The 27,920-nt window shown below is 41.3% G+C and overlaps 1 protein-coding gene across 1 annotated transcript in view; it reads left to right on the top strand.

The window, feature by feature from the left end:
* The window catches only part of ccdc39 (coiled-coil domain 39 molecular ruler complex subunit), a 108,476-nt gene that overhangs the window by 16,705 nt on the left and 63,851 nt on the right, over positions 1-27,920 (top strand). The window contains exons 9-11 of the mRNA XM_072254538.1: positions 3,736-3,868; positions 16,612-16,806; positions 22,709-22,873. Of these exons, the coding sequence (XP_072110639.1) occupies positions 3,736-3,868; positions 16,612-16,806; positions 22,709-22,873 (493 nt within the window). The remainder of the gene's footprint in view (positions 1-3,735; positions 3,869-16,611; positions 16,807-22,708; positions 22,874-27,920) is intronic.

The following is a 27,920-nucleotide window of genomic DNA, read 5'->3' as shown; positions in this document are numbered from 1 at the left end:
GTCTAATCCAATTTACTACTTCTCCATGTATACCTACCGACTGAATCTTCCTAACTAACCTCCCATGCGGGACCTTGTCAAAGGTCTTACTGAAGTCCATGTAGACAACATCCACTGCCTTCCCTTCATCCACTTTCCTGGTAATCGTGATATATAAATGTAAGTAGGCATTGAAGTTATTTAAATTTGTATTTGTAGCTACTATCTGAGTAGAAAAATGGACAAAGGTTGTTATTATACTCCACAACGTAGGTAAAATGACAAAATTCTTTTATGCTAATACTGAAATTTATAAGGCTATAATCCTCAAACACCACCAGTTATGACCAAGTGACATCACTTCATACTGTCTTTTATATCTGTGTATTTTTTAAGGATCAGCATTAAAGGTAATTCCTTTAACTCCAACTTTATGCTCTAAAAAACATAAGTCTACTCAGTACCCTGATAACTTCAATGAACATGAAGATCAAATACAATATCTTTCTATATATATTGTGATATGCTGAAGCTCATAAATCCAGCTAATTGGCAATAAGTTGCAAGGGAGGACAGCTTTGATTTTGTTGAAGTAACCTCGAATTATAGAGTCACAGTCATAGGACACCACAGCACAGAAACAGGCCCTTCTAGTTTGTGCTGAACCATTAATCTGCCTAGTCCCATTGACCAGCACTTGGGCCATAGCCCAGAATACTTTTCCCATCTGCATACCTATCCAAATTTCTTTTAAGTGTTGAAATTGACCCTGCACCCACCACACTCTCACCACCCTCTGAGTGAAGAAGTTCCCCCTCAGATTACCCTTACGTATTTCACCTTTCATCCTTAACCTATGACCTCTAGTTGTAGCCTCACACAACCTCAGTGGAAAAAGCCTGCTTGCATTTACCCTATCTGTACCCCTCATAATTTTGTATACTTCTATCAAATCTCCCCTCAATCTTTTATGTTCTAGGGAATAAATTCCTAACCTATTCAAGTTTTCTCTATAACTCAGGTTCTCAAGTCTTGGCAACATCCTTGCAACCTTTCTCTGCACTCTTTCATTCTTATTTACATATTTCCTATGACTGTATAAAGTTCCAACACCATATACAAGTTTGCTGATGACACCACTGTTGTGGGTTGTATCAAAGGTAGTAATGAATCAGCATACAGGAGGGAGATTGAAAAATTGACTGAGTGGTGTAATAACAACAACCTCTCACTCAGTATCAATAAGACCAAGGAACTGATTGTAGACTTCAGGAGAGGGAAACCAGAGGTCCATGAACCAGTAATCATCAGATGATCAGAGGTGAAGAGGGTCAGTAACTTCAAATTGTTGGGTGTAGCTATCTCAAAGGACCTTTTCTGGACCCACCATATAAATATAATTATTAAAATTTACAACAGCACCTCTACTTCCTCAGGAGTCTGCAGAGACTCGGCATGTCATCAAGAACCTTGGCGAACTTCTAGAGATGTGTGGTGGAAAGTGTGCTGACTGGCTGTATTATGGCCTGATAGGGGAACACCAATGCCCTTGAGTGGAAAATCCTACAAAAGATAGTGGATTTGGCCCAGTACATCATGGACAAAGACCCTCCCTACCGTTGAACACATCTGCATGAAATGTTGCTGTAGAAAAGAGCATCCATCATCAAAGATCCTCAGTACCCAGGCCATGCTCTTACTGCTGCCATCATGTAGAAGGTACAAGTGCCTCAAGACTCAAACCATCAGGTTCAAGAACAGTTACTACCCGTCACCCATCAGGCTTTTGAACAAACGGGGATAACCACACTCATTTAAGGACTCTTTTATCTTGTAATTTATGCTCATTATTTATTGCTATTTATTTATATCTGCATTTACACAGTTTGTTGTCCATTGTTTACAGTTACTGTTCTATAGATTTGCTAAGTATGTCCACAGAAAAAGAATCTCAGAGTTGTATTTGGTGACATGAATATCCTCTGATAATAAATTTTACCTTGTACTTTGAATTTTGAAGGTAGGTGACCGAAACTGGGCACAATACTCTTGTACCAATGTCTTGTATAATTTCAACGTAACATCTCCACTCCTGTACTCAATACATTGATTTGTGAAGGCCAATTTGCCAAAAGCTTTCTTTTCGGCACTATCTACTTGTGACACCACTTTCAATGAATTATGGATCTGTGTTCCCAGATCCCTCTTCTAGTGCACTCCTCAGTGCACTGCTTCTCAAACATGTAAAATGTGTGGGGCTGAGGAGGGGGAGAAAAGGATCCACCGTGATTGAATGGCAGAGCAGATTTGATGGGCCAAATGGCCTAATTGTACTCCTATGTCATTATGGTCTTATGGGCCTACCCTGGCTGGTCATGTAGTTAAAGGCTGAAAAGAAAATAGAAAGTATAACAAATGCTTTAGAATATTTACAACAGCTCAACTGTTTGGATGTATAGACATAAATAAAAGTTTTTATAGACAATATAACATCTAAGACTGATATAAATAGAAACACAATCAAGCTGTTGGGGGCTTTTAAGTTTGGTAGGAGAAATTATGAGCAATTGGTGATGCATGGTCTGATTAGGGATAGTTGGCATGGTTTTGTGAGGGCAAGTTGTGCCTGATTGATTTCTTCGAGGAAGTGACAAAACAGTTTGATGAAGGTAGATGTGGTAAAGGGACTTCAGTAAAGCGTTTGACATGGTAAGTGTATTCAGAAAGTCAGAGCCATGGTAACCAGGGAAACATGGCTAAATGAATTCATAATACTCTCATGATTCTAGTGATTGGAGAGTATTCTTCCTGGAGGTTGGTGACTAGTTGTGTTCCATAACGATCTGTTCTTGGACCCCTGCTTTTTCTGATTTTTTTTAAATAAATGACTTGGGTGAGGAATCGGAAGGGTGGTGTAATAAGATTTCAGATTACACGATGATTGGTGGTTTTGTGAATGGTGTAGAAGATTATCATAGGTTAGAATGGGGCATTTGACAGGATGCAGAGCTGGGCTGAAATGTGGCAAATGGAATTCAATCTGGTAAAGTGTGAAGTGATTTACTTCGGAAGTCTAACCTGAAGGCAGAGTACTGGGTTAATGGCAGGATTCTCAGCAGTGTGGAGGAACAGAGGGATCTGAGTTCACATCCATAGATCCCTCAAAGTTGCTGCACAAGTTGATAGGATGGTTGAGAAGGCATATGGTAGGCTGGCCTTCATGAGACAGGGGATTAAGTTCAAGACCCATGAGGTAATCTTGCAGCTCTAAAAAAAACTTTGGTTAGACCACACTTGGTGTATTGTATTCAATTCTAGTCACTTGTTTGTAGTTCTTTGTAGGAAAGATCTGGAAGTTCTCGAGAGGGTGCAATGGAGATTTACCAGCGTGCTGCCTAGATTGGAGTGCATGTCTATGAGGATAGGTTGAGCAAGCTAAGGTTTTTCTCTTTCGAGCAAAGGAGGATGAGAGATGACTTTATAAAGGTGTATGAGATGGTAGGGTGCACAGGATGGACAGTCAATACCTTTTTCCCAGGGTGGAAATAGCTGATATGAGAGGGCATAATTGTGACGTGATTGGAAGAAAGCATAGGGGGGATGTCAGAGGGAGGTTTTTACACGGTGAGTAGTGGTTGTGTAGATCGTGCTTCCCTATGAACCAAAAAAAGTTTCCTATTAATGGTTTCACTGAAACAATACTGGGTGAGGATTTGATGTTGATTATGTAGATCAGTTTTATTATTTAACTTGCAGACTAATGAAAGCAAAAGAGGAAAGCAAAGCTCTTGAGGGCAAACTCAAAGCTGTGACTGAAAAAGTGGTGAGTACCGAGGAACAGGTGGCTAGAATGGAGAAGGAACTGAAAAATGAAGGAAAAGTAGTAAAGGTAAGTAAATGACAAGTAAATTTAAAGTAAGACCAGGACTTTTTAAGTCCTGTGACTTAAAACTTTTTTTTTAGCTGGTATAGTGTTGATTTAAATAAAACTTTGTAAATGCCTATGACATTCCAAAGAGCATACATTTTATAAAGCTATCAGCAAATCATATAGAACAATTGTAACTAAGATGTGCAAAATTTGAAAACAAGTTCAGTTAGTTTCTGTGGAGCAAGCATGGAGAGGTTATTGAGATAACAAGGAGAGGAGCCAAGCAGCTGTGTAACTACAGAAACTTCCAAGAACAACAATTACCCTTTAATTAACTGCAGGAACTATACAATACCATTTCCTATGAAAAATATACAGTGACTGTAAAAAGACTGACCTGAGTATGAGGAATGTAAATCAGAAGGAGTGAAAGCAGAGAGAACTTGTTTGGAATTGAAAAGAAAATTGCAGTTTTTATGAACAATTTGGATGTTTTGGATTTAAATGAGTCAATTGACCAAGTGGGTAGTTGTCATTCCACATAGTATGAAATATATAAATGACTAGACCAATATTTGCTAAGATCAGCATATCTTTAAAATCTAACTATTTGTGTTCAATTGTCCTGGATGTGCTATATGCATCCTGGAACATTAAGCATCCATATGAAATAAAATTGCACAAAGCGACTCCATTACATCCACAAGCTCAGAATTACCTGCAGCGGTATTGTGACATTCAAGCAGGGAATGAATAAAACTGGATGGATAACCTACCATCAACCTAGGCACTGAATGCAGACACAGTCAAGTTGTTCTCAGCCCAATCAACCATGTGTAGTCCTCCTTGCAAAAACCTGGGTACAGTTATCTAAATTGCAAGAGCTATCCTGCATATAGTAAGATGGGGGAACACAAACCAATCATCATAGAGGGATCAGGAGTGGAGAGAGTGTGCAATTTCAGAATTGGAATCAGATTTATTATCACTGGCATGTAACCTGAAATTTGTTAACTTAGCAGCAGCAGCAGTTCAATGCAATACATAATATAGAAGAGAATTTTTAAAAATAAATAAATAAATAAATACGTAAATCAATTACAGTATACGTGTATTGAATTGATTAAAACATGCAAAAAACAGAAATACTATATATTTTTAAAAAAGGTGAGGTACTGTCCAAAGCTTCAATGTCCAGTTAGGAATCGGATGGCAGAGGGAAAGAAGCTGTTCCTGAATCTCTTGAGTGTGTGCCTTCAGGCTTCTATACCTCCTACCTGATGGTAACAGTGAGAAAAGGGCATGCCCTGGGTGCTGGAGGTCCTTAATAATGGACGCTGCCTTTCTGAGATACCGCTCCTTGAAGATGTCCTGAGTACTTTGTAGGCTAGTGCCCAAGATGGAGCTGACTAGATTTACAACCTTCTGCAGCTTCTTTCAGTCCTGTGCAGGAGCCCCTCCATACCAGACAGTGATGCAGCCTGTCAGAATGCTCTCCACGGTACAGCTATAGAGGTTTCTGAGTGTATTTGTTGACATGCCAAATCTCTTCAAGCTCCAAATAAAGTATAGCCACTGCCTTGCCTTCTTTATGACTACATCAATATGTTGGGACCAGGTTAGATCCTCAGAGATCTTGACACCCAGGAACTTGAAACTACTCACTCTCCCCACTTCTGATCCCTCTGTGAGGATTGGTATGCGTTCCTTTGACTTACCCTTTCGGAAGTCCACAGTCAGCTCTTTTGTCTTACTGACATTGAGTGCCAGGTTGTTGCTGCAGCACCACTCCAATAGTTGGCATATCTCACTCCTGTATGCCCTCTCGTCACTACCTGAGATTCTAACAACAATGGTTGTATCATCAGCAAATTTATAGATGGTAGTTGAGCCATGCCTAGCCACACATAGTTTCAGAACAGATCTGGCAACTCAAAACTGGGCTTTGGGGAGATGGACGACCAGCAGCTGGAGAAATGCCTTATATTTTCTTCCTAATGTACTTATGCCATGTATTTTTCTGCACTTACCTGCTAATATTTTGCAGTTTGTGGTTAAGAATACCTAGATCTCTCTATGCTTTGCAATCTTTCCCCTCTCTAATTTCAGAAATATACACCATTAGAATCTGCAACCACAGATGCCATCACCAGTGACGTGAAAATGGCTGAAAGGGCATGTTGCAATTAGGATATTAGGACTGACTGGATAGAGTGTAGGTTGAGAGAGCAGGTGAAAACTTTGGTAACAGAGTTTAATATGAGAAAGTGTGAGGTTATGTATTTAGGTGAGAAGGATCCAAAGGCAGACTACTGTTTAAATGAAGAAAGATTGCAGATTCAAAATAGAAAAAGTCCTAGATATTCTTGTGTACAACTAGCAAAAAAGATAGCTGATGGGTGCAGTTTAGGAAAACAAATAACCTTTATTGCAAGAGTGTTGGAGTTTAGGAATAGTAATTATTGTTATAATTTTACAGGATACTAGTGAAGCCACACCTGGAGAACTGGGCACAATTTTGTCTCCTTATTTAAGAAGGGATATAGTCATAGATCAATACTGCGACGAAACAGATCCTGTGACACAGCACCACCTGGGCAAACTAAGTTACCTTTCTGAACTAATTGCATTTGGTTACATTTGCTTCCTGTCCCTATAAACCTTTGTTATTCATGTAAGGGTTCAAATAACATTTTAAATCTGGCTCAACCACTTCCCCTGGCAGCTCCTTCCAAAGATTCACCATCCTCTCATTTTTCATTTTGCCTCTCGGTCCCTTGTAAATTTTGCCCCTATCATCTTAAACTTATGGTCTTTAGTTTTGGACTCCCCAACCCTCAGGGAAAAGATTTTGGCTATCCACCTTATCTATGCCTCTCATGATTTTATTAACTCTTAAAGAGTCACCCCTCAGCCTCTTAAATTTCCAGTTTATCCAGTCTATCCTTATAACCCAAACTCTCCAGTCCCAGTGAAGCCTCTGTTTTGCACTGGAATTTAATGACATCCTTCCTACCTACCGTCTGACCAGAACTGCATCAGAATGTGGCATTGCAAACATCTTGTACATTTGTAACATGATTTCTCAACTCTTATATTCAGTATTGTGATAGATGAAGGCAAGTGTGGCAAACCGCTTCTTTCAGTACCCTCCCTACTTGTGTCACCACTTTCACTGTATGTGTACCCCTATTATTTCTTCATTGTACAACACTCTCCAGGACCCTGTTATTTACTATGCATGTCATGCCCTGCGCTTTAAGGGCATATATCATAGAACATAGAATATAGAAAACCTAGAGCACAATACAGGCCCTTCGGTCCACAATGCTGTGCTGAACATGTACTTACTTTAGAAATTACCTAGGGTTACCCATAGCCCTCTATTTTTCTAAGCTCTATGTAACTATTCAGGAGTCTCCTAAAAGACCGTATCATATCCACCTCCACCACCATCGCTGGCAGTCACTGACCTCCCATGAGGTCCAGGGTTGCACTTCAGAATCAGAATCATATCACTGACATGTACATTTAACAAATAAAGCTCATCTTTATCTTTAAAGGGTAGACGCATTTTATATATCATTAATATATAACATGAAAAGAAGCAGTCCCAACACAGACCCCTGCAGAACACCACTAGTCATCGTCAGCCAACCAGAAAAGGCCCCCTTTATTCCCACTCTGCCTCTTTCCAATCAGCAAATCTTCTATTCATGCTAGTATCTTTCCTATAAAACTATGGACTTTTATCTTGTTAAGCAGCCTCATGTGTAACAACTTGTCAAATGCCTTCTGAAAATACAAGTAAACCCCATTCACTGACTCTCCTTTCTCTATCTTGCCTGTTATTTCTCAAAGAATTACAACAAATTTGTCAGGCGAGATTTCCCCTAAAGGAAACCATACTAACTTTGACCCTATTGACCCTATTACCCCTGCTTCCACCACAGTCGCTGGCAGCCCATTCCACGCACTCACCACTCTCTGCATAAAAAAACTTACCTCTGACATCTCCTCTGTACCTTCTTCCAAGCACCTTAAAACTATACCCTCTTGTGCTAGCCATTTCAGCCCTGGGAAAAAGCCTCAGACTATCCACACGATCAATGCCTCTCATTATCCTGTACACCTCTATCAGGTCACCTCTCATCCTCCGTCGCTCCAAGGAGAAAAGGCCGAGTTCACTCAACCTTTTCTCATTAGACATGCTCCCCAATCCAGGTAACATCCATGTAAATCTTTGCACCCTTTCTATAGTTTCCACATCCTTCCTGAAGTGAGGTGACTAGAACTGAGCACAGTACTCCCAAGTGGGGTCTGACCAGGGTATGAAATAGCTGTAACATTACATTTTGGCTCTTAAACTCAGTCCCACGGTTGATGAAGGCCAATACACCGTATGCCTTCTTAACCACACAGTCAACCTGCACAGCAACTTAGAGTGTCCTATGGACTTGGACCCCAAGATCCTTCTGATCCTCCACACTGCCAAGAGTCTTACCATTAATAAGATATTCTGCCATCATATTTGACCTACCGTAATGAACCACCTCACGCTTGAACTCCATCTGCCACACCTCAGCCCAGTTTTGCATCCTATCAATGTCCCTTTGTAACCTCTGACAGGCCCCCACACTATTCACAACACCTCCAATCTTTGTGTCATCAGCAAACTTACTAACCCATCCCTCCACTTCCTCATGCGGGTCATTTATAAAAATCACGAAGAGAAGGATCCCTGAGGCACACCACTGGTCACAGACATCCATGCAGAATGTGACCCGTCTACAACCACCCTTTGCCTTCTGTGGGCAAGCCAATTCTGGATCCACAAAGCAAGGTCTCCTTGGATCCCATGCCTCCTTACTTTCTCAATAAGTCTTGCATGGCGTACCTTATCAAATGCCTTACTGAAATCGATATACACTACATCTACTGCTCTACCATCATCAATGTACTGCTCTACATCCTCAAAAAATTCAATCAGGCTCGTAAGGAACAACCTGCCTTCGACAAAGCCAAACACGAGGAAATATGCAGATGCTGGAATTTCAAGCAACACACATAAAAGTTGCTGGTGAACGCAGCAGGCCAGGCAGCTCTCTAGGAAGAGGTACAAAACATCGACTGTACCTCTTCCTAGAGATGCTGCCTGGCCTGCTGCGTTCACCAGCAACTTTTATTTGACAAAGCCAAGGTGACTGTTCCTAATCATATTATGCCTCTTCAAATGTTCATAAATCCTGCCCCTCAGGATCTTCTCCATCAACTTACCAACCACTGGTCTATAATTTCCTGGGCTATCTCTACTCCCTTTCTTGAATAAGGGACCAACATCTGCAGCCCTCCAATCCTCCGGAACCTCTCCCATCCCCATTGATGATGCAAAGATCATTGTCAGAGGCTCAGCAATATCCTTCCTCGCTTCCCACAGTAGCCTAGGGTATATCTCATCCGGTTCCGGTGACTTAATTCAACTTGATGCTTTCCAAAAGCTCCAGCACATCTTCTTTCTTAATGTCTATATGCTCAAGCTTTTCAGTCCACTGTAGGTCATCCCTACAATCGCCTAGGTCCTCTTCCGTAGTGAATACTAAAGCAAAGCATTCATTAAGTACCTCCGCTACCTCCTCCGGTTCCACACACACTTTTCCACTGTCAGACTTGATTGGTCCTATTCTCTCACGCCTTATCCTCATGCCCTTCCCATTCTTGTAGAATACCTTGGGTTTTCCTGAATCCTACTCACCGAGGCCTTCTCATGGCCCCTTCTGGCTCTCCTAATTTCACTCTTAAGCTTCTTCCTGTTAGCCTTATAATTTTCTAGATCCCTATCATTACCTAGTTTTTCGAACCTCTTGTAAGCTTTTCTTTTCTTCTTGACTAGATTTTCAACAGCCTTTGTACACCATGGTCCCTGTACCCTACCATCCTTTCCCTGTCTCACTGGAACATACCTGTGCAAAATGTCACGCAACTATGCCCTGAATATTTGACACACTTCTGCTGTACATTTCCCTGAGAACATCTGCTCCCAATTTATACATCCAAGTTCCTGCCTGATAGCTTCATATTTTCCCTTACTCCAATTAAGCCTTTTCTTAACTTGTCTGCTCCTAACCCTCTCCAATGCTCTGGTAAAGGAGATAGAATTGTGATCACTATCTCCAAAATGCTCTCCCACTGGGAGACCAGCCACCTGATCAGGTGCATTTCCCAATACCAGATCAAGTACAGCCTCCCCTCTTATAGGCTTATCTACATATTGTGTCAGGAAACCTTCCTGAATACACCTAACAAACTCCACCCCATCTAAACCCCATGCTCTAGGGAGATGGCAATCAATATTCGGGAAATTAAAATCTCCCATCATGCCAACCCTGTTATTATTGCACCATTAGAGAATCTGTCTCCCTATCTGCTCATCGATGTCCCTGTTACTATTGGGTGGTCTATATAAAAAAAAAACACCCAGTAGAGTTATTGACCCTTCCTGTTTCTAACTTCCACATACAGAGACTCAGTAGGTAATCCTTCCATGACTTCCTCCTTTTCTGCAGCCATGACACTATCTCTGATCAGCGGTACCTCTTTTGACCCCTCGCTGTCCTTTCTGAAACATCTAAAGCCTGGCACTCTAAATAGCCATTCCTGCCCCTGGGCCATCCACGTTACTGTAATGGCCACATCATAGCTGCAAGTACTGATCTACACTCTAAGCTCATCCGCTTTGTTCATGATACTCCTTGCATTAAAATAGACACATCTCAAACGATTAATCTGAGTGCATCCCTTCTCTATCACCTGCCTATCCTCCCTCTCACACTGCCTACAAGTTTTCTCTAATTGTGAGCCAACCGCCCCTTCCTCTGTCTCTTCAGTTCGGTTCCCACCCCCCCCACCAATTCTAGTTTAAACTCTCCCCAATAGCCTTAGCAAACCTCCCTGCCATGATATTAGTCCCCCTTGGATTCAGGTGCAACACATCCTTATTGTACAGGTCACACCTGCCCCATAAGATGTCCCAATGATCCAGAAATCTGAATCCCTGCCACCGGCTCCAATCTCTCAGCCACACATTTATCCACCACCTCACTCTATTCCTATACTCACTGTTGCATGGCACAGGCAGTAATCAAGAGATTACTACCCTTGTAGTCCTGCTTCTCAGCTTCTTTCCTAACTCCCTGTAGTTTGTTTTCAGGACCTCTGTTTTTGTGTCCACAGAATCGCCTGTCTAACCCCCTAACTACAGAGTCCTGTATCAATGCTGTCATCCTCTTCCTTTCCTTATCCTTCTGAGCCACAGGGCCAGACTCTGTGCCAGAGGCACGGCCACTGTTGCTTTCCCCAGGTAGGTCATTCCACCCCACCCCCAACAGTACTCAAACAGGACTACTTATTGTTAAGGGAGACAGCCACAGCAATACTTTCTAGTATCTGACTCTTGCCCTTCCCTCTCCTGATTGTTACCCACTTATCTGTCTCCCGAGGCCCCGGTGTGACTACGTGCCCATTGCTCCTATCACCTCCTCACTTTCCCTGTCCAGACGAAGGTCATCGAGCTGCTTCTCCAGTTCCCTAACACGATTCCTAAGGAGTTGCAGCTCGACGCACCTGGCACAGATGTGGCTGTCCAGGAGGCTGGGAGTCTCCTGGATATTCCACCTCCTACACCCAGTACAGAACACCAGCCTTGCAGACATACTTCCTATTCCTATTCATTCTTCTTCACAAGTAACTTACCTCGCCTCGACCCTTTATTGCTGAAGCCCTGTTAAGCCATAGCCCTCCAACTCTGACTCCCTCTACTCTGGTGCCCACTCAATAAAGCTGTCTTCTTTTAAAATTCTTCCCGCCAGTCTAACTCACTGACGTCCACACACCTGCTCAGTCGTGCCTCGATCATGTGCCTCCAAGTACTCTGTTGGAATATTAGACTCCAACATCTTCTCAACCGCTGAAGTCGAGCTAACTGGTCTATCATCTCCTTTCTTCTGCCTCCCTCCCTTCTTAAAGAGTGAAGTGACATTTGCAATTTTCTAGTCCCTCTGACCCATTACAGAATTTAGTGATTCTTGAAAGATCATTACTAATGCCTCCACAATCTTGTTAGCTACCTCTTTCAGGATCCTGGCATGTAGCCCATCTTTTCCAGGTGACTGACCTATCTTCAGAACTTTCAACTTCCCATGCACCTTCTCCTTAGTAACAGTAAGTACAGTCACTTCTGCCCCCTGGCACTCTCAAATCTCTGGCATACTGCTGGTGTCTTCCGCAGTGAAGACTGGCGCAAAAGACTTATTCAGTTCATCCGCCATTTCTTTGTCCCGCATTGCTACCTCTCCAGCATCATTTTCCAGGGGTCCAATATCCACTCTCACCTCTCTTTTGATTGAAAAGGATCTTGGCAATTGTAGGGATGACTTGCAGTGATAAGCTTGAGAATGTAGATATTAAGAAAGAGGATGTGCTGGAACTTTTGGAAAGCATCAATTTGGATAAGTGACCGGGACCGGACGGGATGTACCCCAGGCTACTGTGGGAAGCGAGGGAGGAGATTGCTGAGCCTCTAGCAATGATCTTTGCATCATCAATGAGGACGGGAGAAGTTCCAGAGGATTGGAGGGTTGCAGATGTTGTTCCCTTATTCTAGAAAGGGAGTAGAGATAGCCCAGGAAATTATAGGCCAGTGAGTCTTACTTCAGTGGTTGAAAAGTTGATGGAGAAGATCCTGAGAGGCAGGATTTATGAACATTTGGAGAGGCATAATATGATTTGGAATAGTCAGCATGGCTTTGTCAAAGGCAGGTTATGCCTTATGAGCCTGAGTGAATTTTTTGAGGATGTGACTAAGCATATTGATGAAGGTAGAGCCGTAGATGTAGGTTAGATGGATTTCATCAAGGCATTTGATTAGGTACCCCATGCAAGGCTTATTGAGAAAGTAAGGAGGTATGGGATCCAAGGGGACATTGCTTTGTGGATCCAGAACTGGCTTGCCCACAGAAGGCAAAGAGTGGCTTTAGACGGGTCATATTCTGCATGGAGGTCAGTGACCAGTGGTGTGCCTCAGGGATCTGTTCTAGGACCCTTACTCTTTGTGATTTTTAGAAATGACCTGGATGTGGAAGTGGAGGGATGGGCTAGTCAATTTGCTGATGATACAAAGGTTGGGGGTGTTGTGGACAGTGTGGAGGGCTGTCAGAGGTTACAGCGGGACATTGATGGGATGTAAAGCTGGGCTGAAAAGTGGCAGATGGAGTTCAACCCAGATAAGTGTGAGGTGGTTCATTTTGGTAGGTCAAATATGATGGCAGAATATAACATTAATGGCAAAAGTCTTGGCAGTGTGAAGGATCAGAGGGATCTTGGGGTCCGAGTCCATAGGACACATAAAGCTGCTACGCAGGTTGACTGTGTGGTTAAGAAGGCATACAGTGCATTGGCCTTTGTCAACTATGGGACTGAGTTTAAGAGCTGAGAGGTAATGTTGTAGCTATATAGGACCCTGGTCAGACCCCACTTGGAGTACTGTGCTCAGTTCTGGTCGTCTCACTACAGGAAGGACGTGGAAACCATAGAAAGGGTGCAGAGGAGATTTATAAGGATGTTGCCTGGATTGGGGAGCATGCCTTATGAGAATAGGTTGAGCGAATTTGGCCCTTTCTCCTTGGAGTGACGGAGGATGAGAGGTGACCTGATAGAGGTGTGCAAGATAATGAGAGGCATTGATCATGTGGATAGTCAGAGGCTTTTCCCCAGAGCTGAAATGGCTAGCACAAGAGGGCATAGTTTTAAGGTGCTTGGAAGTAGGTACAGAGGAGATGTCAGGGATAAGTTTTTTATGCAGAGAGTGGTGAGTGTGTGGAATGGGCTGCTGGCAGCAGTGACGGAGGCGACAGTAGGATCTTGTAAGAGACTCCTGGATGGATACATGGAGCTTAGAAAAATAGAGTGCTGTGGGTAAAGCCTAGATAGTTCTAAGGTTAGGGACATGTTCGGCACAGCTTTGTGGGCCGAAGGGCCTGTATTGTGCAGTATATTGTCTATGTTTCTATTATATATTTGAAAAAACTTATGGTTTTCTTTTTTATATTTTTGGGTAGCTTAAAATATTTCATATTTTCTCTCCTTATGGCTTTTTTAGTTGCATTCCTTTGGTTTTCAAAAATTTCCCAATCCTCTAGCTTCACACTAATTTTTGTTATATTTTATGCCCTCTCTTTTTCTTTTATGGTGTCCTTGATGTACATTAGCCATGGTTGCCTCATCCTTTCTTGATCTTCATCTTTGTGATGTATCTATCCTGAGCCTTCTGAATTGCCCCCATAAATTTCAGGTATCGCTGTTCTGCTGTCATCCCTGCTCGTGTCTTCTTTCAATCATCTTTGGCCAGCTCCTCTCTCATGCCTCTGTAATTCCCTTTACTCCACTGTAATACTGATACATCAAACCAGGGGATCATTGCTAAGTCAATGAGAAGTGTAGAAGGGGTATCTAAAGAATCATTAGGCATATTCAAAAATGATGAGGAGCCAGTCTACTGAAGCAGCATACTTAGCAGTAAAAACACTGCACAATAAACAGAGAAAAGCAACCTCATAACCAATGGAACTAGTTATAGTTCTGCACATTCACGACATCTAGTCACGGATGATGGTGGAAAATTAAACAGCTAAGAGGACGAGGAGGCTTACATTACAAGAGAAGGCAATATCCTGGAAATAATACTTCAGAAGCAACTGTTTTGTCTAGCCAAGGTGTTTCAATTCAGTTACACTCCTGGTATGTATCTGTTAATGTGAAAATTTGCCCAGGAATGTCCTCTTCACAAAAAGGAGAAATTCAACTTGCCTGCTACCACCTATGAAGGAAGATAAATACTCATTTTAATGTTAATTGGGGAGGCTACGTGAAGATTTACAGACAGAGGTAAACTATAAATTGAGTTGAAGAATAACAAGAATTTTATAATTAAAGAGTGTGAAGGAAACTGAAAAAGAGATTCATAGACAAATGAGAGGTTCATGCTATCTTAACTAGCACTGATTGTGGCAAGTTTGTCATTGTCATTCTCCTAATTAGAGGGTATCCCAGTGTGTAGATATCTTGATTTATGGAAAGCAGACTTTACACAAATTATCACATACATTTTAAAGCATTTTTCAATATAGTATTTTTAATATTAAAATATTTTATGTTCATTAATGACTGTATAATGTTCAGTATATATTCCATTAGTTCAATTATTATTAGTGTTAGGTGAATATTTGATAAAATGAAAGAATTCTGACAAGTGTTCAATTTCAAGTATAATTGTCATTCAACCATATACATAAATATAGCCAAATAAAACAGTGTTCCCCAAGTGTATGTAGAGTGATACAATATGATAGTTGGTTCTTCACTTGTGAAGTTCAGGAGGGAAAATCTCCATTGCTGTAGGACTTTTCTCCCCACCTGTGCTGTGCAGGTTTATAGTAAGGATTGGTGTGCGTGGACCAATTCCACTCTTTAGGCCGGGGAATGTTCCACAATGGCACAGCAAGCTGCAATGACCACGGCAACCGCAAGACTAGGTTGACTATTGGAGTTTTCCTTCTAAGTAGACTGCCTTGCAAGGCTAACAAGACACATCTACCCGGGTTTGGAATCAGAGTTGTCCTTCTAAGCTGGCAGCCAGCCAAGGCTGATAAGTCCAGCCTGCCCACCCAGGTATACCACTGAACACTGAGTTGCACCATGACATAGCAAACTCAGTAAGAACAGGGATGCCATGTGAAGGCATTGCTATGGGCACAGTAGTATAGGAGAGGCCATATGCAAGTGATCTCCTGCATTGCAAACCGAACAGTGGACCTGTGGCGATAACTACACCTGGAAAGGCAAGGCTGTGGGGGGTGCTTCAGCTTCCTTAATTGAGCAGGACGTCCAGCCCAGAACTCACCCATCCCCAATACAATATGGGTGGCTGTAGAAAACACATTTCTGACTTATGAAGGAATTGATTTATGGACAATAGTCTGGATAGAACCTTTATGTAATCTGGTATACTGCCTGTATTCTGATTTTCTTTTTTGTGATCATGGGTTATCAAATTGCATGGTGGCAATTATTCTAAATTTAAAGGCCACATCTGATTATTGAAAATTTTGGAATTTTTCAAACTATTGTATACAGGAAAAGTTAAGTAAAATGACTGGCTTGAGAACTGTCTCATGCCTTGGTCCAAAGTGAGCTAAGCTTTGGAATGCAGCTGGGATTGGATATGTGGCTGAAGCAAAATACTGGATATGTAGAGAGCAAAATACTTGGAATACAAGAGGTACTGTATAATAAAGTTTTTTCAATGAATCTATTGAATTCAAAGGGAGTGGGTGATAAAACCTAGCAAGTTTCAGTTTGTGTGTTTGAGCTTGTGAAAAGAAGTTTGAAACACCTAGAGCTGGGGACTAGAATGTATGTTTAATTTTTTTTTGACAAACTCAAACGTTCAAACTGAAACTTGTACTTTATTACCCACTGGCTTTATACTCAAAGAATATTCACTGAGAAAATTTAGTATACCACAGTGCATCATGAAAAATAAGTAACATAAAAGTGCATTTGGGTATTAATCTATAGTCTGAAAAAAGATGCTAATCTGGCATTACCAAAACTCAAAGAGTGCTGGATTATATAAGTTTTTGATTCACACAGTCATTCCAGAATGTCAAAGCATATTCTTTATTTACCTATGGATCTTTAATTAATAGGAACTGGATGATCAAATGAAGTATCTAAAAGACAAGAAGTTTAAGAAGACTGAAGAGCTTTATTCCATTAATGAGGAAGTCAAAACAGCTACAAACCAAACATCAGGAAATAAGGCAACACTCCACAGTCTCAATAGCAGAATTGACAAACTTGACCACGAAGGTATTAGACAGCAGGAAGTCATCTATAACCAGGTAACCACAGGCATATTGTTATCCATATTGCTCTGCTGTGTAATGTTATAGATGAAACACTCTGGTTCCGTTGGCTGCGTTGTTGTTATTATTATTATTATTCCTCTTCCTCCCCCTCCCCCTCCCCCTCCCCCTCCCCCTCCCCCTCCCCCTCCCCCTCCCCCTCCCCCTCCCCCTCCCCCTCCTCCTTCCTCTTCCTCCTTCCTCTTCCTCTTCCTCTTCTTCTATTTCCGGCTGTTTAGATGCATCTAGGCGTATTACAACCCTCCGCAGGATGTGTAATTCATTATAGAACTTCAAGGAGCTCAAATTCTCGAATATAGCCTAGTCTCACATATAAACTGAATGATAGACTCTTCAATCAGATGTTGATTCTCTTGATGGCTAAACAAAGGTTTAATAGAAAACCAAAACAAATTGAAGCCAGATGGCCAGATGGCTGCGCAAGTCTAGGGAAGACGATTTCTGGCCTTGCCAAACGCGTGAGATTGAGGCGCGAGCCAACCCCAAAACCCGCTGTTTGTGTGCATGCTGCGTGATTCGTTACCCTGTTACAAATCAGTACCACGGAATAATAGACAGTACACAGCATACAATCAAAAGATTTAGCTTTATAATTCTTAATTTAACTAAAGGGTTAGTAAAGAAAGAACAAAACAAGAAAAGAGCCCATTTTAATGAAACAGTCTAATGTGCACAAGTTGGAGCTCACGGTTTCCCCTTCGCCGAACCTCCTTCGATCTCACCCCCGGCTTCGTCAAATTACTGCCCTACTCCGGGTCTAATCCTATGACCTCTTCTTCTTCTTTTCCCTAACAAAAGTCCCAAGCCCAACCTTAGTGTCCCTCACCAGAGAAACCTCCCCTTAATCCGGCCATCCCAATTGGATGGCACACAATTCACCTATCTCTTATCTTCAACAGTAACCCAAACAAGCAGCTTGCACAGAACAGCACAAATGAAATACGGAACAGCATAACAGTAAAAATATAAGAACCAGGGTAATGCATAGATAACAATTTTTCCAGATGTTTTTGTTGTCATATAATAGTAAATGAGTTTAAATATTTTTGTATTAAGTAATCTGCTAATTAAATGTGCTGACGATACTACATTGATTGGCCTTATCTCAAATAATAACAAGGCAGCCTACAGAGAAGAAGTCATCACCCTGAGGTAGTGGTGTCAAGAAAACAACCATTCCCTCAATGTCACAAAAGCAAAGGAGCTGGTTGTGAACTACAGGAGGAATGGAGACAGGCTAACCCCTATTGACATCAATGGATTTGGAGTTGAGAGGGTGAACAGCTTTAAGTCCCTCGGCATACACATCATCGAGGATCTCACGTGGTCTGTACATATCAGCTGTGCTGTGAAAAAAACACATCCGTTAGTCCCATGAGACCATGGATTTGCACCTTGGAGGGTTTCCAGGACGCAGGCCTGTGCAAGGTTGTATGGAAGACCAGCAGTCGCCCATGCTGCAAGTCTCCCCTCTCCACGCCACCGATGTTGTCCAAGGGAAGGGCATTTGGCACTGGTGTCGTCGCAGAGCAATGTGTGGTTAAGTGCCTTGCTCAAGGACACACACGCTGCCTCAGCCAAGGCTCGAATTAGCGACCTTCAAATCACTAGATGAATGCCTTAACCACTTGGCCACGTGCCAACACGAGAAAAGCACAACAGCGCCTCTTTCACCTCAGGCGGTTAAAGAAGTTTGGTATGGGTCCCCACATCTTAAAGAACTGTATTTATTCAATCGCGGGACCCTGAAGAGAGTGGTGCAGATAAGCCAGCGCATCTGTAGATGTGACCTTCCCACTATTCAAGAAATTTACAAAGACAGGTGTGTAAAAAGGGACCGAAGGATTATTGGGGACCTGAGTCACCCCATCCACAAACTGTTCGAACTGCTACCATCTGAGAAATGGTACCGCAGCATAAAAGCTACAGGACAGCTTCTTCCATCAGGCTATCAGATGGATTAGTTCACGCTGATACAATTGTATTTCTCTGCTATATTGACTGTCCCATTGTACATACTATTTATTACAAATTACTATAAATTGCACATTTAGACGGAGACGTAACATAAAGATTTTTACTTCTCATGTATATGAAGGATGAAGTAATAAAGTCAATTCAATTCAATTCAAAAAAGGATTCTGGTGCATTTGGCATGCAAAAACAATTGTGTAGAGGTCATCAGTCAATGGAATATTTTGATGCAAGTTATAATAACTTTAAAAAGCTGTGCCTGATGGGATAGTTTTATCTCCAGTTTACAATAACTGGACAATGATGCTACAATCAAATAATAATTATATATTATTGTTTCCACTAAATGTTTGTTTGAAAAAAATACAAACATGTTATCTGAAATATCAATTTCTAGCAGCGAAGGGTTTTGATAATGCTGTGGCCTGTTGACCAAAGACAAACTGCTAACAGTTTTGTACTCTGGCTTCACGCACAACACGCTGGAGGAACTCAACAGGTCAGGCACCATCCGTGGAAACGAACAGTCAACGTTTCGGGCGGAGACCCTTCATCAGGACCCAAGACCCTTTGGCCTCGGCCTGAAATGTTGACTGTTCATTTCCACGGACGCTGCCCGACCTGCTGAGTTCCTTCAGTGTGTTGTGCGTGTTGCTTTGACCCCAGCATCTGCAGAGTATTTTCTGTTTGTACTCTGGCTTTACATCCACTGGGTCAATATTGCCCAAACTCATTTAATATCGCTTAAATGGATTTTTTTTCAATCTATGGCCTGAGTGCAAGCATAGACTAAAACATTTAAGGCCACTATAAGAATCCACAATACAAAATATTTCTGCAGTGTTTATTTTTCAGATCTTAATGTTTTTTGTCCTTTTTACCATAGATACTTTAACTTGGATGCTCTTGCAGATGCATGCTTGGCTCCCTGTATCTTGAGAAAACTTCTACTGACCATAATATTTACATAAAGTTTTGTACTATATCCAATAATACAAATGATTTTTTGACAAACATATTAATTCTGTGATTCCACATTTTTGATAACTTCAAAAAGTCAAGCTATACAGCATTCAAATTTATCTCAGACATTAAGCATCAAAAATCTTATTAATCAATAGATACTGAGGTGAATAACAATAATGGCTTTCATTATATTAATAATTGACATTGGCAAAGAATTTTCTAGTAAATACTGACATTTTCACTGACAACTGACCACATTGATTAACACAAATGCAGACAAATGTTCGGATTCCTGCATGAGCATGCAGTTAACAGACTTACTGGCAAAGTTTTACTGCTTGTTTTCCAAAGGGTTCAGTGGCAGAGCTATATCTTGCATAGATTCAAAAGAATTTATGCTGACCACAGATTCAGCATAAATTGTATGGCTTGGTTAATGTTTATTAATTGTTTTAACTTATTATGGTTCATTTCTTATTTAAATAAAATAAAATTCTTTCAAGCCTTTTAAATTGTTTATTAGTTTGTAAAATTTTCTGAATTGCAGGCACATTGTAAGAGCTGAACAGTGAGGGTACTGTGGAGGGACATAGCTCCGTTGATGTCTTAAGTAATTTTGTATAAGTATTTAAGGTTTATCACTGTTCAAAATAATTAGAACGAACTCATTGTTCTCGTTTTTAATCACAAACGAGAAAATCTGCAGATGCTGGAGATTGGAACAACACACACAAAAAGCAGCATTTTGTGTGTGTTCTTGTTTTTATCCTTTTTTTGTGTGATGTGGTTATTGTGTGTATGGCCAGCATTCATTGCTCTTCACTAACCATCTTTGAAAAGTTAATGGTAAGACACCATTATGAGTCACTGTAGCCCTTCTGTAAAAATATTCACATAATACTTCTGAGTAGGGAGTTCCATGATTTATACAATGAAGAAAAAGTTATTTATTTTGTGGTCAGGTAATGTGTCTTGGAAGGTAACATGCAGATGGTATTCTCTCGTGCCTTCTACATAGTGTATGTCATAAGTATAGAAGAAATAGGTTAAGAAACTTCTGTTAGAGTGTCATAGTCAAGCATAGATCATTTTTTGACAATACAGCCAACGTATAGAGAATAAATGTTTGGAGTCCAACCAAAAATGTTACACAAAGATCCTGAAAAATTCCATTTAAAAAAGGCCCAACTGAAACTTTATGTTAGCAATGACTCAAGCTGATGACTGGATTTTTAGTTAAAATCAAGGTATATATATATATGGCCAGGTGCAATGATAAATAGTCCATTGTAGTGCAAAGTGGTCATTGTGTTGTGTACTAAGGTAGTAATTAGTATTGGTTTAACAGCTTGAATGCTTGAAGAGAGGTAACTGTTCTTGAACCAGGTGGTGTGGGACTTCAGCCTTCTGTACTTCCTCCCTGATGGTAGCTGCGAGATGGTGGCATGGCCTAGATGGTGGAGATTTTTGATGATAGATGTTGCAGCTACTTTTAAACTCCAAAAAATACTAATTGAATTCAAGGAATGGATACAAGATAAACTACAATAAAATGTTTTCTTTCTATACATTTGCTACACACTTCACCTGAGCAAAAGTTATTCAAAATTAACAAAGCTAAAATGTGATTTTCACTGGAACACACACAAAATGCTGGAAGACCTCTTCAGGTCACACAGTATTTATGGAAATAATAGCAGAAGGAGAAGATGGCAGCGCGCGCAGCTGTCCGGTGAAATGATATCGTATCTGTTAAGTAGGGGCCGTGGACAATTCTGATTTGATGAAGACAGACGTGAGAAGCAGAGGAACATCTGAAGAAATTTCTGAAATGCCCGGTTCGCTGCTGTTGTTACTGTGCATTCGAGAATGTCCGGAGGGTAGGCCCCAAAATCCCCGGCTTTGCCTGCTGCTGGTGACCGAGGCTGAGGTCGAAGCGTTCGGATAGAGATGGTGCTCGGTGTCGGAGGGCTGATCAGAGCTCAATGTTTTCGGACAGCTCAGAATCAGACTGTGGTCGGGCATGGCAGGGAGAGTTTTCTTCCTTCTCCCAGCTGTGTGAGATGTGGGACTTTCGAGAAACTTTGAACTTTTTTACTGTGCCATGGACTGTTCTTCATCAAGTTATGGGACTGTTGCACTGTTGTAACTATATGTTATAATTATGTGGTTTTGTTAGTTTTTCAGTCTTAGTCTGTCCTGTGTTTTTGTGATATCACACCAGAGGAATATTGTATCATTTCTTAATGCATGCATTATGAAATGACAATAAAAGAGGACTGCGTGTCCTCATAATCTAAAAAACTACTCAATATTTTGGGCCGACACCCTTCAGCAGGACTGTTAATTTGAAATATAATATTTGCATAAATGGTATAGGAGTTATCTTGACCTCAAGGATTAGGTTTAAAATTCAGATTTCAGATGTTGTGAAAGAATAACTACTCTGTTTTTCTATCAGGGCTTATCTTTCTTGTAATCAACACCTTCCTTGCTGAGACCAAAATTAGAAAATTATTCTTCAGTATCATTTTCAATTTCATCATATTGCGCACATTTATGTAAAAATGCATTAATTTCTGTCATTCATTTGAAAGGCAGGTGACTTCAGTGAGTCATCATATACTTAACGAAAATAGACCATTTTGCACTTAACTCAAAGGCTGCTTTCAAATTTTAGGAATATCAGTACTGTATAACAGATGATTTAAGGCAGAATTTTATCCTTTTTACATTTGTACAAAATATATTGACCACCAATTAAATTTCACAGTGGTTGATACCAGAGACTGGAACACGTTGAAGAATGCACAGTTGGTGACTTGCACTTCTGAACACTACTAGCAGCAACAAATGAAAAAACAATTTCTTTCCTCTGGTAAAATAAAAGTAAATTATACTTGACTGGGTTGATGAAATATTTATTCTCTTTTGATAGGATTTTCAGATCCAGCAGCTAGAACGAAGGCTGGCCAAGTTAGAAGGAAATGTGAGCCATAATGAAAAAGAGATTTTGGGAGATAAGGTGGAAGAACTCACAAAGACTTTAGAAGAGAAGAAGAGCACAGTGAACCTATTGAATTCACAACTTAAGAAACTCCAGGTAATTAATCTGCATGTACAGTATAACTCATTTATTTATTTATTGAATGATTGATTGAGATAGAGCATGGGATAGGTGCTTTAACCATGCCACCCAACAACCCCAGATTTAACCCTTGCCAAACCAAGGGACAATTTACAATGACCAATTAACCTACTAACTTTTTTATAGATGCACTGTAGAAAACATTCTTCTAGGGTGCATCACAACGTGGTATGGAAGTTGTCCTGTCCAAAACTGGAGGAAGCTGCAGAAGATTGTGAACACAGCACAGCACATCACACAAACCAATCTTCTGTCCATGGACTCACTTTACACCGCACGCTGTCGGAGCAGTGCTGCCAGGATAATCAAGGACACAATCCACCCACCCAACACACCTTTCGTCCCTCTTCCCTCCGGCAGAAGGCTCAGGAGCTTGAAGACTTATACGGCCAGATTTGGGAACAGCTTCTTTCCAACTGTAATAAGACTGCTGAACGGATCCTGACCCGGATCTGGACCGTACCCTCCAAATATCCAGACCTGCCTCTCGGTTTTTTTGCACTACCTTACTTTCCATTTTTCTATTTTCTATTTATGATTTACAATTAAAAATTTTAAAATTTACTAATTTTAACTATTTTTAATATTTAATATTTGTAATCCAGGGAGTGGGAAGTGCAGAATCAAATATCACTGTGATGATTGTATGTTCTAGTACCAATTGTTTGGCAACTATAAAGTACAAAGTATAACTGGTATGTCTTTGCACTGTGGGAGAAAAACGGAGCAATGTACATACTCCTTACAAACAATGGCAGGAACTGAACCCCGGTCACTGGTACTGTAAAGCATTGTGCTAACCATTACTCTACCTTGTCAATTTTAACAGACTCACTTTCATCAACTGAATATTTTCATGTTGTTTATCTTTTCAGAATATCTCTAATTTCACATTGTGTAATTCATTTAAATAAAAATTGTTTGTTTCATCAGAATATTAAGTGATTTGCTGGGTTGTTAAGTAGCAATTTATATAATACTAAAACTCTCATGCTCTGTCTGTCTGTTTGTTTGTGACCTCCAGTTAGCGCAAACGGTGCATTACAGCGGCACTTTTTTTGACTAAATCGAATTAAAATGCACTAACTTACAGAATGCAGGTTCAGGGTTATATATACGTATAAAATTGCTCATTCACAAAAATCAACAGGCTCCCTTTTAACCCAAGAACCGATCCGCCATCATAGAAATCAGGACGCGACAGCCCGACACATGCGCATGGCCAGCCTCAGCAGCGACACCTACCGGAGCAAAAGGGCAGGGCAGCTCTATTTTGAGGGGTCACATTCTGCTAATCACCATCAGTATGTGCAGGATTGGGACAGATCTAACTGCCACCCATCAATAAGAGATAATTAAATCTTATTGTAATGACAAACTTCGAGACACCCATAAAGCTCTTTGCTGCAGTCAAAGGACAGCGGTGACTATATCACCATTTAGGAGAGCGCTAACCACATCATCAACAATAATCAGCGTCCTTTGGTGTTACTGCTTTGTATCTTCTATCCAGCATTAGGGTAAAAAAAAAGGTCGGCCTAATTATGCCGCGTGGTCAAGAGATGACGCCCAACGTCATCGGGAAGCAGCAAGGAGAGGGACAGAACAAGAATCGGATGAGGCCAGGGCCGCACGACTCCAGGATCAAAGAGTCAGGAGAAAAAAAAAAGATGAGAGAAGAAGAGACAGAGGAGGAGAGGCATGCATGTCTCCAGGATCAGAGGCAAACAACAAACAGCAGAAGAGATGAAGAGACGGGGAATGGAAGGACCGCACATCTCCAGAATGACTACGAGATGCACAAGGGTGGCAGATAAACCAGAAATGACGCCATCAACAGTGTCCTTCGTTAAATGAGGAGCAGCTACATTTGCTTTGCTGCGCGTCGTTCTTCTTTAATAAACTCAGGTTTTCTACTTCAATTTCCAAAGCAAAGCGATACCAATAGCATTCAGGAAAATCTAATGTTCATTCTGGTCACATCAGACATCTTCTCTCAAAGGGTGCCCCAACGGGTCACCCAATTGTCTAGTATCCAATAAAATACAGATTTACAAGCATGTGAAGCATCAACAATATTTGAACTTCTAATGAAAAAATATGTTGAATGAACACATGAAATTGAAAGCACTAAGACCAGTAAGACACCCCGTAGTAAAGAATGTATTAGTTGTAGCTCAATTATCCACAAAGCTTATGAAGCTCCTGGCTTTCAATGAAAATTGTTCTAGCTTCAGGCCACACTTCACAAATAATTGTGATAATTTTCGGGCTGCAGATCTAAGGAAAGATGTGCTGGCCCTGGAGAGGGTCCAGGGGAGGTTCACAAACTTATTAAAAATAGTCATAGACGAGTGTGTCACCACAAAATTGTTTAGTCTTCCCCAGCTAGAAACCCTGAAGGAACCATGAGATCTGCAATCTGCTGAGGGCCAGATCAGAGGCATTCAGGTCTGGCAACCAATGACAATACCAAAGATCCAGGAATGATATCTGGAAAGCCATCACAAGAGCAGTGGCAGTTTTGGACTAAACTTGAATCAATGAAGAATGCTTGATAATTGTGGAAGGGCTTGATTGCTATTACCTCTTATAAACTGAAACCAAGAAATGTAGGTGTGAAAAAGGTTTCACTTCCAGATTATCTCAATGCCTTCTATGCTCACTTAAACCATCAAAACATCAATGAACCTTCATGAACTGCCACAACCTCAGCTAACTCTGTAATTTTAGTCTCTGAGACCGACATGACAGCATCCTTTGGGAGGCTGAATACGTGGAAAACATCAGGACCAGATGGGGTACCTGGCTGAGTACTAAAGAACTGTGCTGATCAACTGGCTGAAGTGTTCACTTTTAACACTTTTAAGTGACCGCTTTGGCAGTCTGAGGTACCCACCTGCTTCAAGCAGGTTTCAATTATACTGGTACCTAAGAAGAATGTGGTCACCTGCCTCAATAATTATCATCCAGTAGCAATTACATACACTATGATGAAGTGTTTTGAGAGGTTTGTGATGAAACATATCAACTCCTGCTTGAGAAGCCATTTGGATCTGCTCCAATTTGCCTAACGGCACAACAAATTTATAACAAGTGCCATCTCATTGACTCTTCACTCAACCCAGGAACATCTGGACAGCAAAGATGTATATATCAGGATGTTCTTTACTGTCATGCACAAAATGCTGGAGAAACTCAGCAGGTCAGACAGTATCTATGGAAAAGAATACTGTTACATGCTCAAGGAGATCTGTTTTTTTTGTGAGAATGATGGAATGGTCTTTTGGAGGTCACCTGATGTGATTTTCCCACTGATGTGAGGTCATGTGATGACATGTGCCCCGTGACTATATAAGAGTCGACTCAGATGACGCAGTAGGTTTTTGAGTTTGTAGACTTCCAGGTAGAACGTGTTGTGCCTCTGTTTCTGTTGCGTGTTTGTTTTTGTGACGCAGTTTCATTTTTAAAACGGAAGGTGCGTTCTCTTACACAGTATTGTATTTGGACTGGAAATTTGTGGCTGGAAGTGCCAATTTACTCAATTCCGACAGTTTTGAAGGGAGAGTGAAGAATTCATCGAAGTGAGGGATTGAGAGAAGTCGGCATCGTTTGGCAGTTTAATAAAGAATCGACCTTATTGAGTCTTCGTCGGAGAGAACCTGCATCGAGATAACTCTTGCAATAGCGCGATGAGTTCATGCAAAAAGGCTGTCTCTCTCTAAAGGAATTTAAGGTCAGGCAATTTTAAACTGTTTATTTTCGACATCGGGAATCCTGTGGACAGAACCAGCAGTAAAGTTACGTCTGTGAAGAAATCGTTCTCCAAAGAAGTCTCTCCCAATTGAATGTGTAAAACTGTTGGACTTTTGAAGTTATCGCTTTAAGAACTGTATCTGACTGTATCGCTTTAAAAACTGTTTTCGCATTTAACGCTTTAAGAACCAGAGCCGAGTGGCAAGTTGGTGAACGGCTGCATATCTGTTAACCTCCGGTTAAAGTTTTGCTTTGTTTTTTTTTCCATATCGTTTATACGTGTTTAATAAATGTTTGGTTGTTTCTATATAACCAGTCTCGATTAATATTCATTGTTCCCGGTTACGTAACAATGCAGTCAATGTTTCAGGCCAAGACCCTTCAGCAGGACTGGAGAAAAAAAGACGAGGAGTCAGAGTAAGAAGGTGGGGGAAGGAAGAAACACAAGGTGATAGGGTAAACTGGGTGGAAATTGGTGAAGTAAAGAGCTGTGAAGTTGATTGATGAAAGAGATACAGGGCTGGAGAAGGGGGAGTCTAACAGGAAAGGACAGAAGGCCATGGAAAAAAGAAAAAGGGGGAGGAGCACCAGACGGAGATGATGGGCAGGCAAGGAGATAAGGTGAGAGAGGGAAAATGGGATGGAGAACAGCGAAGGAGAGGACATTACCAGAAGTTTGAGAAATCGATGTTCATGCCATCAGGTTGGAGGCTACCCAGTCGGAATATAAGATGTTGATCCTCCAACCTGAGTGTGGCCTCATCGTGACAGTAGAGGAGGCCATGGATGGACATGTTGGAATAGGAATGGAAAATGGAATTAAAATGGGTGGCCATTGAGAGATCCCACTTCCTCTGGCAGACAGTAGTTACTCGGCAAAGCAGTCTCCCAATCTATTTTGGGTCTCACTGATATAGAATAGGCCACACTGGGAGCACCAGATACAATAAATGACCTCAACAGACTCACAAATGAAGTGTCGCCTCACCTGGAAGGACTATTTGGGGTTCTGAATTGGAGTGAAGGTGGAGGTCTAGGAGCAGGTGTCGCACTTGTTCTGCTTGCAAGGATAAGTGCCAAGAAGGAGATCGGTGGAGAGGGACGACTGAACAAGGGAGTCACTTAGGGAGCAATCCCTGCAGAAAACAGAAACTGGGGTGGGGGTGGGGTGGGGGTGGGGCGGGGGGAACGGAAGTAAGTGACTAACTTATAAGTAACTTTCTGACTAACAGACCCCAAACTGTTA

Source organism: Mobula birostris, chromosome 4, assembly GCF_030028105.1.
Source record: "Mobula birostris isolate sMobBir1 chromosome 4, sMobBir1.hap1, whole genome shotgun sequence".
In the NCBI taxonomy this organism is placed as follows: Eukaryota; Metazoa; Chordata; class Chondrichthyes; order Myliobatiformes; family Myliobatidae; genus Mobula; species Mobula birostris.
Note: the sequence above shows the minus strand (reverse complement) of the source record. Positions and strands in the feature narration are given on the sequence as shown.